Source organism: Molothrus aeneus, chromosome 19 (genome assembly GCF_037042795.1).
Source record: "Molothrus aeneus isolate 106 chromosome 19, BPBGC_Maene_1.0, whole genome shotgun sequence".
Classification (NCBI taxonomy): Eukaryota; Metazoa; Chordata; class Aves; order Passeriformes; family Icteridae; genus Molothrus; species Molothrus aeneus.
The window spans coordinates 5527453-5539713 of NC_089664.1; the positions used below are offsets into that span (position 1 = coordinate 5527453).

General features: G+C 52.7%; 2 protein-coding genes across 2 annotated transcripts in view; both read left to right on the forward strand.

Moving 5' to 3' along the window:
* The first annotated feature begins 661 nt into the window (after nucleotides 1-661).
* On the forward strand, nucleotides 662-4766 carry NAIF1 (nuclear apoptosis inducing factor 1). Its single transcript, XM_066562869.1, has 3 exons — nucleotides 662-1377; nucleotides 2202-2651; nucleotides 3230-4766. Exons 1-3 carry the CDS (start codon nucleotides 867-869, stop codon nucleotides 3247-3249), a joined length of 981 nt encoding a protein of 326 aa, XP_066418966.1. The 5' UTR covers nucleotides 662-866; the 3' UTR covers nucleotides 3250-4766.
* Nucleotides 4767-11380: 6614 nt separating this feature from the next.
* EEIG1 (estrogen-induced osteoclastogenesis regulator 1) overlaps nucleotides 11381-12261 on the forward strand; it is a 36877-nt gene continuing 35996 nt past the window's right edge. The window contains exon 1 of the mRNA XM_066562929.1: nucleotides 11381-11485. The gene's annotated coding sequence lies outside the window, so the exon portion shown is untranslated. The remainder of the gene's footprint in view (nucleotides 11486-12261) is intronic.

Here is a 12261-nt window from a genome sequence, read left to right on the forward strand (position 1 = left end):
TGGCGCCGCTTCCGCCTTCGCGCCACGCGCCGTCGTCGCCACGTGACGCCCAGCGCTGGCCAATCACAGCGGGCGACACGCCCTGGTGCACGCCCTCCTACGCCCACCCGGAGCGTCGGGCCGTGACGTCACGGGGGACGCCCCCGCCTGCACCAATCGGGAGGAAGCGCCGCGGTGTTTCGGAGTGCGGCGCAGGGGGAGGTGCAGGCGCACGGGCCAAGCTGCGATTGGCTAAACCGCCTGGGAGGGCGGTGATAAGGAGAGTTCCTCCAATCAGAGCGGGGTCCGGCAGGCAGTTTGAGCTTGACGGACGTCACGCGCATCCGGTAGGTTGGAAAGGAGTGCGCGCTCTGAAATGATGGACAGGAGAAACACCAATGGGATTAGAACAAGGAAAGCCACGGGCGGGTTCAACCCCTCAGCGGCCCCACGCAGGCCCCACGCAGGCCCAGTGCCCTGAGACCAGTGGCGGGGCGGGGCCGCCTGTTGTCTGCCTGATGGACAGGGTTGTTGACCAATAATAATGCGGTATTGCAGGCGGGAGGCGGGCAATTAGTGTGACGGGCAGGCGGGCGAGCCAATCAGACATGGCAGGAAGAGGGGCCGATTCTGGAAGCCATTACGCCAGTGCCGCAGGGCGGGGGCCGTTGAGCGGGGCTGCCGGGCGGGCGCCGTACGCAATTTGCGTATCGTTGGCGGTGCCAAAGGGGGAGCGGGGGGGACCGACCCCTCGGGGCCCTGAGGGGCCTCGGGGCCCCCCTGTTGTCCCCGGCCCCGGGGGTGGGGGGGCCCTGCCGCCCCTCGGCCCTGCCCAGCGTCCCCCAGGCCCCCCAGGTGTGACCCCGTGCCCCGTCCCGGTGCCCCCCATGGCCATGGCGTCGCCGCCGGCGCCCCCAGCCAAGAAGCGGAAGATGAATTTCTCGGAGCGGGAGGTGGAGATCATCGTGGAGGAGCTGGAGCGGGGAAAGCACCTCCTCGTCAACCACTTCAACGCGGGCGTGCCGCTGGCCGCCAAGGCCGCCGCCTGGCACGACATCCTGCGCCGCGTCAACGCCGTCGCCACCTGCCACCGCGAGCTGCCCGAGGTCAAGAAGAAGTGGTCCGACCTCAAGACCGAGGTGCGGCGCAAAGTGGCCCAAGTGCGGGCTGCCATGGAAGGGGGAGGCGAGAGCCAGAACGGCGGCGGCAACGGGCCCGAGGGCGAGGAGCCGGCGGGCGCCGCGGCCGCCCCGGTGATCCTCACCCCCATGCAGCAGCGCATCTGCAACCTGCTGGGAGAGGCCACCATCATCAGCCTGCCGAGCGGCGACTGCGGCGCGGGTGACGGGAGCGACATCCCCATCACCGCGTCGGCCACCACGGTCACCCTGACCCAGAGTGAGTGCTGCGCCCGCCCGAACGCTCTGGGCTGGACTGGAGGGTCACACAGAGCCCCTGACACCCCCTTGCGAAGGGACCCCGAGCCTTGTGTGGGGACAGAGCCACGGAATGGTTTAGGTTGGAAAGGACCTTAAAGAGCACCCAGTTCCAACCCCCTGCCATGGCCAGAGACACCTTCTACTAGACCAGGTTGATGCGCCCAGCCTGGCCTTGAACATTTCCAGGGATAGGGTGCTCACAGGTTCTTTGGACAGAGAGAAACCCCAACAAAAAGAAATCCCCACATCTCTGTAATGAAATGCTCCTCCCAGTCTGCCCTTGTGGTGTAGGGGAGTGGCCTCAAGACAGCAGGTACTGAAAGTCAGCTTTGAGAGCTGAACTCAGCCTTAAGGACAAGGGAATCAAGGATCCTTTGCACCTTGGGAGATTCTTCATTCCCTCTCTGGGGAAAAACATCTTCAGGGCTGATTTTCCAGTGGCAGTTTCCCAAAGAGCAGCTCTTCTACCAACAGGGGCCATTGGGGGTCTTTGATGTTATGTCAGTCAGTTAATGCTGCGTGGAAAGATTGTTCTAAACTGGAGATTGAGAGATGGTATTGTCTAGACAGATAAGGCATTCCCTATTCCTTTGGATTGTACAGCCCAGAAGGAAGCTCGACTGAGGGTGGAGTAGACTTAAATAGGTCATTTTGTGCATTGCTGGCCGTTGTATGTTATCTCACTGAACAGGCCGTATTCCTGTGATACTCACTGAATAGTCCTGTAGATAAAAATCCTGTATCCCAGCTACTCCTGACTCCCTTTCTGTCCTTTGTTCTCAGTTCCTGCAGAGACAGCCTACCACAGCCTGGAGGACGGCGTTGTGGAGTACTGCACCACGGAAGCCCCCACCACCGTCACGGCCGAGGCGCCCCTGGAGATGATGGCCCATCAGCACGAGGTGTCTGCCAAGCCCCAGGAGCTGAAAAGCCGCATTGCCCTCAACTCAGCCAAGCTCCTGCAGGAGCAGCGGGTGACCAACCTGCATGTGAAGGAGATTGCCCAGCACCTGGAGCAGCAGAACGACTTGCTGCAGATGATTCGCCGCTCGCAGGAGGTGCAGGCGTGTGCCCAGGAGCGGCAGGCACAGGCCATGGAGGGCACACAGGCAGCTCTGAGTGCCCTCATCCAGGTCCTCCGCCCCATGATTAAGGACTTCCGTCGATTTTTGCAGAGCAATACACCCAACCCATCGGTCACCACTGAGCCTGGCCAGACAGGGCAGCAAGATGGTATGATCCAGTGAAAGAAACAGTGATGGGAGGGGAGCTTTAGATTGATTGAATTAGGAAAAATTTCCTCCCTCAAAGGGTTGCCAAGCCCTGGCACAGATTGTCCAGGGTAGTGGTGGAGTCACCATTCCTGGAAGGATTTAAAAGATGTGTAGATATGGCACTTGGGGACACGGGTTAGTGGTGGATGTGGCAGTGCTGGGGAAACGGTTGAACTCAGATCTTAAATGTCTTTTCCAACCTAAACAATTCTGTGATTCTATGGGACATCAGCCGTGCTAAAAACCTACCTATGCTGGCAGAGGACACTTGGGAGCATGGGGTGCTGCCTCTTCTCAGTGTGAATGGCTCCCTTGGAGTTCGGCTGAGTCTAAACAGGTTTCTCTGCCAATCTTGTGCTAATCTGCCCTTTCAGACTCTCATACAGAGCCATAGCAGGATGTGTATTAAACCAGCAACTTAACATGGATTGCTTTAGTTCCTCAAACAATAGAATTTTTTTTAAGTTATTTTTAAATTTCTGTTAGAAAAAAAAATTCTGTCCTAATTATGACACCTCTCTTTTTGTCTTTCTATAGGCTTTAAAACTGACTTCTAATGTGGAGAGTTCTGTCGGGATATCAGTGCTGCAGCTGCCAAGGTACAGTGATGGTGAACCCACAGTGCACACAGTGAATGCATTTCTGCCTCTTGCTGAAAGCATTTACTGGAAACATGGTACCAGATGTGGTAGAACCTTCCCTCTGCACTGAGAGCCCTGGATCCTGCTCCTGCAGTGTCACATCCTGCCCATGCAGACCAGCACCCAGCCTCTGTGCATTTTCAGTCCCACCTACCTGCCCTGAGGATCCCAGTGGGATTGAAACAGTGCATTCACCTCATGTTTTATCTGTGTGCCGTCACAAAATTTCTCTATCAACTTGGGACATGTGATGAAAGTTTCATGTCTTGGGTACCAGAAACTCTCCTGGGATATGTCTTGGCACAATGTCTTTGTCACAGCGTAAACACCCAAGGGCTTGGATGAGTTTCCCTGGGGTGGATGGAACAGTGAAACTCCATCTCTGCTTCATCTGCATCGTTTGTCACCTCCAGAATACCTTGATCTGTCAAAGTGGACCCGGACTAAGGTCCTGGACTAAACTGCAGCCACACAGGAATTCCCAGTGTTGAGGAATTTGTCAGCCACTGATTTGAGTGAATTTTGGGGCAGTACTTAGTTCTGCTGCTGGTGGTGTTTGTTTTGTAATGTTTGGGAGCTGGAAGCCAGTGCAGCCATTCTGTGTTTGTCTGCTGGCTGGCCTCATCCTGACAAACAGAGCTGAGCTTCTCCTCACTATCCTATACCATTTATACAGGGTGAAACAACATTACAGCCACTTCTGAGGCATTCTGTGGATCTTGGTCCTTAATGAGAAAGCCTCATTGCACAGGTTGGTCAACATGATTCTCACAGACTTGCAGTAACTTCATGAACTTTAAGATTAAAGGTCCACTTGTACATGCATGGAAGAAAACTTAGGGAAAGAAAAAACAGAAGTGTAAGTCTTCTCCTTCTGCCTTGCAAAGTGGCTTACGTTTTACAGGCTTGTTGCTTGCCAGGTTATTACTTTTAAAACTGAACTTTTCCAGAGCTGGTATTTACTTGCTGTTAAGTCTCCTTTAGGGCTGACAAGGGAGTGAATTTGCACAATCAAATGAAACCTTTACACAGCCTTTAATGGGGAGATGCTGATGGAGGACCCCTGGTTAGAGCAGTAGGTGATGAGGTCACTGCTGTCAGTCCCTGGCCTTTACTCATCTCCTCCTTTCTACAAATCTGATGGGGGAGAAAAGGACACCACAGTGAGAAGGGTTTGGTCCCTGGAACACTCCCAAGCCCTTGGGACTGACACCTCCAAGCTGAGTCAGGGTGGATCCTGCCTTGTCTGGCATCTCACCACATGAGTAGCACTTGCCTGACTCTTCCTCTTAGACTTTGTGGAATCAAATCAATTGCTGAACTGAAATTTATTTTTAGAGTGAGAACTATGTCATATGTGTTGGTTTACCTCATTTGTGTAATGATCTCTCCTTTACAAATATGAATTTTAATAAAAAATACATTTTGGTAAACAGGCTGTTTCAGTTCATTGGTGTGTGCAGAAGTGAAAATGAGTTCCTGACAACAACTTTGCAACACAGAATCCTCACTGTGAAGGGACCAAGGAGAGCTGTGAACAATCACAGGTCACAGTAGCTTTTCCTCTTGTTTGTGAATCTTGTGGCCTTGTATTTACATAATTACAGTCTTTTTCAAATAATAGCTTTTACAGACTTACCTTGGAGCACAAGTTATTTCACAGTGTCTGATGGAATACTGAAATACAGTAATCTCCCCACTGCTCAGAACATGCCACAATAGCCTAAAATAATGCTAGAAATACCAGCCTTTGGCTTTAAATTGCAGTGTGCATTTTTTCAGTGACTAAGCACTTCAGCTGTGTTGCTTTTTTAGAGGACTAAACGTGTTGCCATTGCAACCACACATTTTTCCCGTCTTTTCAGGATAAATGCAGAGCTGAGTCAAGCCAGCAGCATCCAAGCATGTGTTCTGTGTACAGATTTTTGTCTCATTAAAAAGATGTGGCAACATTTTAAATACAGGGTGAACTGTGCAATGAGGGGCTTGGTTGTTGCTCATGAAGCAGTCACCAAACTGGTGGGGACAGAGAAAAGGGTCCCTTAATGTTAAAACCAGGATGAATAGGTGAACAGGACACTGACAGGGCAAACAAGGACATGGGACATTCAACTGAACAACCAGCTGATGCCCAAACAGAACAAAAGCTAAAGAGGAATATTTATAGATGTTTATTTGTTATCCTCTACGGTTCTTTTTGTACCTAAAGATTTGTATTCAACATCCAGACTGGGAAGGAGCCATGCAGAGATGTTCTGCCACAGGGTGCCTTGGACATGGGCGTGAGCAGCATCTTCGTGCCTGCTGGGGAAAGGGAAGTTTGGCAGGGGACTCTCGGTGGTGAGAAGAAAATATTTGTAGCCACGGAGGCAGCACCAAGCCACCGCCGCTCCTCTGGAGCACAGCTCCGCCTGCGATGTGTGCGGTGCAGCCCGGCTTTCCAGGAGGTGGCACTGCGCGCCGGGATCCCGAGCACTGCACCGGCCCGGGAAGCACCCTGAGCTCCAGCCCTGGTGGGATCGGCTTGCACCCTCCGCTGGCAAATCTTTTCATGGCTGAGAGATCTGACAGGAGGAAATTCAAAGGGCAGAGCGCAGCAATGAGATAGCTATCCCTGGAAAAGTCATGATGCCTGGGGACTCGAGCAGGTCCCTCTGCTTCCCAAAGACGTGGCAGAGGACACTGAGATGTCTGCCTTTGGGATGAATTCACTGCAGAACCGAATGGGCAAGGACAGGATTTAAAAAAAAACACATCAAGTCCTTCATTATAAGCAAAGGGACAGGTACTAAGGTTTTTTAAACAAGTTTTAAGGGGTTTTTATGGGGTTTTTTTACATTTGTCAGTTTCCCACCACTGCCATCACCGCATCGCAGTTCTGGGAGCAGATCCCCTCCGAGGGACAGAATGATTTGCCCTGCATACTCACCCAAATAACCTCTACTTCCTCCAGCACGATTTTATAGTTTTCAAGCCTGTTTTGGCAAAGCATCCTTCTGGGGATCGTTTGTGGGTTTTTTCCTGTTGTCACGTGAGAGGTTGTTGCCAGCAAGTATTGTCAGCAGAAGGGTGTGAAAATTAAAGCATTTAATTTTCAGTGTGAAAATTAAAGCATTTAATATTCTCTGTCTTGCTTGAAAGCACCTGATAAGAAACTCCATGAGACTGAGGAGCACAGCTTCCAGCCCATGTTTTGAGTGGTGGAATGAAGTCGGTATCATCTGCAAACGGGTCCCAGATGTGCAGGTGATTAACCCGAGGCAGAATCCCAGCGCCAGCAGGGACAGTTTCCTTCACCTCTGTCACCCGGGATCCCAAATTAGAGGTTGCTGTGTCAAGGAAGAACCACAGACCTACGGTTGCTTCTGATGTATTTGGGGTAACAGCGGCATTTGCAGGCGGTGGGGCAGACCACGGCCACAGCCAGCAAGTCTCTTGTCCAGCACAACACTGAAGGGATGGAAGCTGGGCTACAGACACTGGATAAGGCTTGATAAACACAACAAGCCTTGAGGCAAAGCAGGTTGCAAGTCTGCAGATTTTGGAAGGGGCAAACAAGATCCAGTTCCACCCACAGACCTCACAGAATGAAGCGGAGAGCTCCACTGCACATTCCCAGGACACACTGAAGCAGGCATGGAAACCAGTAAACAAAAAAAGCCAGGCAGCTGGATTTTCAGGTCTAACCACATTTTTGAGGAAAGATTCCTCAAAAATGTGGTTAGACCTGAAAATTTCCAGATTTCCAGATTCCTGGGCTCCCTTTTTTCAATAACAGGATTCCCAGTGCTGGCAGGCCAGAAACCCACCATGCAGGTGTGTCCATTGCACATCCAACAGGAAACCCAGCCTGGCACAGAAAGTGAAACAGTTCCTGGCCTTTATGATGATGAGTTCAGTCAAATGTGGAACAAGTGAAAAACACAAGCAGGTCAAAGTGCAGCTCACAGCCTGTTATTAAGCTGAGAAGATGCAAGCTTGGAATAACTCCACACCATAGGATAATCCTGTGCAATGGAGATAGGTACCCATTCCCCTGACAGGGTTTCCATCTGCCTGCTTGCTACAGCTTGCACTGCTGTGGAGTCTGCACCCCCTGCCCCATTTTGGGAGCTCCCCAGCCTGGACCTGCCCCAGTTCTGGGGAAGGCACCCACCCACTGCAGCTCCCACCCACAGCTCCTTGGAGCAGGGCATTGCATCCCACTCACAGCCCCAAGAATGCATTTACAGCTTAAAGTGACTGTGATAATCTCTTTTTTTTTTGGATGATGAGGCTGAAAGCTCATTAAGGCCATTACAGCAGAGGCGACAGGTGTAACAGAGAACCATTACTGTGTTTATGCTTTTACAGCAACGTGTGTAATTTAGTTTTAAAACTTTAATCATTTGGCTGCCAGGACAAATGAATTAGTGTGATGATACTTTCCAGAGGAAGATGCTGATGATGTAGTTTGCAGGGCTTGTGCATCTGGGATTCCCTTGGGATAAGAGATAGGATTTGAAGGCTTACCAAATGCATTACAGGATCTACCTCACTTCACCTCAGTAAGTTTTGTCCCTCCTGTATTTATCTCACCTTGTTTCTCCACTGCTGCTTTATCTCTGTCCTCAGAGCAGAGGGGAGACAAGACAAGGCATGTCTGTTGGTGCTCACTCTCAGAGCACAGCGGTCCCAGCCCTGGCCAGCTGGGCACACCTCTCCAGGAGAGCAGAGGTGAGGCCCAGACTTAACTGCACAGCACAGACTGATAAAAATATCCCAGACTGATAAGACAGTGCCCTGAGCCAGCAAAAGTTGAGGAAGTGGTGGTGGCACTGGGGAGCGGCCTCAGGAAAGGCTTAGGTCAGGAAGAGCACAGGGCAGGGATGTGGCTGAGGCTCAGGGAGCAGAGGTGAGGTGGGCACAGCCATAGAGAAATCCATAGGATGTGTGTCTGGGATGAGCAGAATCAAAGCACCTTGGTCACACACATATGGCCCCCATGGATTGCACCTGGAGCAGAAAATACTATAAAGCCAGAGGGATGGTGGATGGATGAAGATACCCTGCACCCACATTGCCTCTGTGGGAGGCTCAGACTAACCCATCCCCTCTGTAAACAGGAGCACTGTCCCTTTAAAACATGTGAATTTCTCCAGAAACAATTATGCAGCATAAACACAGCAAAATCAACAGGGTGAATTTTGAACTAATAAAGATTTAATCTCTCAGTCATGAGACTGGGTTTGTTAGGAAAATACACACATCCCTGAGACTGCAGCTACGGTTGCTATACTACACACTGCTCAGCAGCTCACTGGGCATTCTTCCAAATCCATTTATTTTTAACATCAGTCACATTATTCAATTAATTATAAAAACACTGAGGTTTTCAAGAGATGTTTCTGATAAAACTGCGAAGTAAATATGCGTGAGAACAGCAAGGATTAAAGTCTCTGTAAACTTTAGCATTTGAGGCTGTTGCTATAAACAAGAGAAGCCCTGGAGAAGGTTATTTACCAGAGTGAATCATAGTAGATAGCAGAGTCTCCTCCCACACCACACACAGGGATCGTTTGTCCTTTACCTAGGGATGGAAGCAGAGCATCCACATGTCTGTCAGCCATGTGCTGGGGCATGAGAGGTGCGAGAACTGGGCTGGATTCTTCAGATGCCTCTGGTATTTCAGCAGCACAGCTTGTAAATATCAAATATTTAGCAGGCTCTTTCCTAATAGGCTGGAAACAGAAATCAAAAAATACCAGCCCGTCTCCAGCAGTGCCTCAAAGCCTTGAAAACACCAGATAGGAATTGATGGAAGGATTCAAGCCTCACCTGTACCAGCAGCCTGTAAGCCCTGCTGTTTCCTGGTAACTCCTGGTACGTCCTGTGATGGTTTCACTGTACCAATACAAAATGTTTTCCCAGTCCAAAGTCTGTGTAAGCTTAACCTGGTAAGTAAAAATCATAATGCATTTGACTTGATCCAATTTTTCACTTTTATCCAAGAACATTTCTGTGTACTTTTCTTAGCAGACTCTTTTTTTTTTTTTCTCCCAAGGTTCACATTGTGGTGGATTTGATAGCTCTGATATTGTCTGCATAGATGGCAGATTACAGGCAAGGAGTCTGGGCATCAAAGCCTGGCAGAGAGCAAGGACTCCCAGGCTTTCATCCAAGCTTTGCATATCAGCCTTGGGAACAGTCCCTCCCACATGAGCCTCAACTTCTCAGCCACAGAGGCTCTTGGACAAACACCTAAATTTTAAATCCAGGCAAATCACGTTGATGATTGCAGCCTCCTTCAGGACAAGGAGAGACATTTTGTTCTGCTTGCCCTTAAAGGATGGAATCCAGCCTAACCAGGGATCCCAGCCGCAGCGCTGGACGCCGTAGCAGCAGCACATAATAACAGGGAGCCATTTTGATGAAGGGATGTGCCCGGCTGGTTGCCACATCTCACTTGTGGAGGGTGAGATTCCAGCTCTGGGCCCTGCCTGGTGCTGCTCCCCAGGGCTCTGTGGTACCTGGGGCTCCCTCCTGCTCCAGCCAGCCCAGGCACTGCTGGCCTGACCCACAGCCACGCTGTGCTGCCCTGAGGGGACAGCATGGCCACAGCGCTGAGTGGCCCGAGGAGCCGTGTGCCTGCAGCCCGTGGGACACGCTGAGGAGAGGGATGTCACCAGGAGCTGCTCGGGCACTGGGACAAGCCAGAGGAGAGCTCCTGGCTGTCAGGAGGATGCAGGGAGGACGTCTGTCACCAAACCACAGAATGGGTCCACAGTGGGTGATCTGGCCCCATCTTCCTGCTCAAGCAGGGTTGTCACAGACATATTTTATGAAAAATCCTTTTGCCAGGATCTTTTCTCCTGAGAAGCTGAGAAGCTTCAGCTTCTCCATGTTTTACTGCTTTGGAATGTGATTTGGAGAATTGTTTACCCAGCGTGTGAAATTGTTTTTACTCAATGACCAATGACAGCCACCTGTGTCGAGGCTGTGAGCAGTCACAAGATTTTATTATCATTCCTTTATATTCCTTTCAAGCCTTCTGATGAAATCCTTTCTTCTCTTCTTTTAGTATAGTTTTAGTATATAATTTTCTTTTAATATAATATATATCATAAAATAATTAATCAGCCTTCTGAAACATGGAGTCAAGATTCTCATCTCTCCCCTCGTCCTGGGACCCTTCCGAACACCACCACACAGGGTCATCCCAGAGCACGTGGCACAGGACCATGTCCAGACGATTCTGGATTATCTCCAGTGAGGGAGACTCCACAACCTCACTGAGCCAGTGAGAAATCACTGCACAGGAAAGAAGTTCTTCCTTATGTTCAAGTAAAATTTACTGGGCATCGCTTTCTACCTATTGCCTGTTGTCCTTGTGGTTGGCACCATTGAGCTGAGCCTAGCTTCATCCTCTTGAGACTCCACTTTAGGTAATTATACATATTAATGAGGTCCCCTCTCAGTTGTCTCTTCTCGAGGCTAAACAGGCCCACCTCCCTCAGCCTTTCCTCATAGCAGAGATGCTCCAATTCCCCAGTCATCCTCATTGCCCTCCGCGGGACCTAGTTCCAGGAGCTCCTTATGTCTCATGCCAGATGACTCTGCCATCACCTCGGCGCAGGCAGGGACACCCCAACGGCAGGTCTGTGCCAGCTGGGGGCTGCTCAGCCTACAGAGGGGCTCCAAGACACCCTGTGAGGCGGGAAGCCCGCTGCCCCAACTCCCGCTGAGGGGACATCGAGGACCCCGCTTCCCGCCCGCCCCCTGGGGCAGGGGGCGGGGCTTGTCCAAACCGACACCCCTCTCCTCCAATCCTCGCGCTCTTTTCCCCGCCCCGTGCCGAAATAACCAATCACTGCCTCGCAGTGCTCAGCCCGCCTCCTTGCTGCTGTCCAATCGGGCGGCGCCGCTCGCGTTCTCTCGTCTCGGGGGAGGGCGGGTGTTACGTGCCGTCGGTATTCCCGAAGCGCGGCGGCGCCGCTCTCGCCGTGCGCTGCCCGCGCACCGCCTGCGCTATCGGCGTAGCGGCCGCAGTTGGCGTAGCGCGGGTAGAGGCGGCCGTGTCGGGGAGCGGCGGCCGCCGTGCGAGGAGCGGGCTGGAGGAGCGGGCAGGGCCGGGCGGGCACCGGGCCGGGACCGCGCCGCGACCGCGCCGCAGGTCAGTGGAGGGCGCTGGGAAGCCGGCTGAGACCTTCCGTAAGGCAGCTGGTGATGGGGGGCCGGGAGAGGGGTGAGATAGGGCTGCACTCGGTGTACGGGCTGGGAAGGTGCTGAGACCCGGCTGCAGCTCGGTGCTCGGGCTGTGGGGCCGGAGCGGGGCTGCGGCCCGGGCATGGCTCGGTGCTTGGCCCCTGGGACCGGACTGCAGGGCAGTCGGGGATTTGGAGGGCCGAGAGGTGGGCTAAGATTTGGGCAGAGCTGAGTGCCCGGCTCGGACAGGGAGCTGGGACCTGGGCACAGCTCAGTCCCCGGCTCGGACAGGGAGCTGGGACCTGGGCACAGCTCAGTGCCCGGCTCGGACAGGGAGCTGGGACCTGGGCACAGCTCGGTGCACAGCTTGGACAGGGAGCTGGGACCTGGGCACAGCTCGGTGCACAGCTTGGACAGGGAGCTGGGTCCCGAATACCATTCAGTGCATGACCCCGGAGTGCTAGGGGACAGGCTGTGACCTCACAGTATCCAGGGCTGAGACCTGGCAGCAGTGTGGAGCACTGACCTGCCTCCCCGCTCTGCTCCAAGGTTTCTGCGGGACAGCGGAGCCCCCGTGGGGGTGCCCGGGCCCTGGCAGAGCCGGCTGGGTTCTCCCTCAACCACGGGGCAGGAGAGGGTCTTTAACCACCCACCCACCCACGCAGGCAGCTCCTAGAGTCAGTGAGGATTGTTTACTGCCCGGTGCTCATAACCTTGTCCCTTTGAGATGTTAATCAGCTCCTG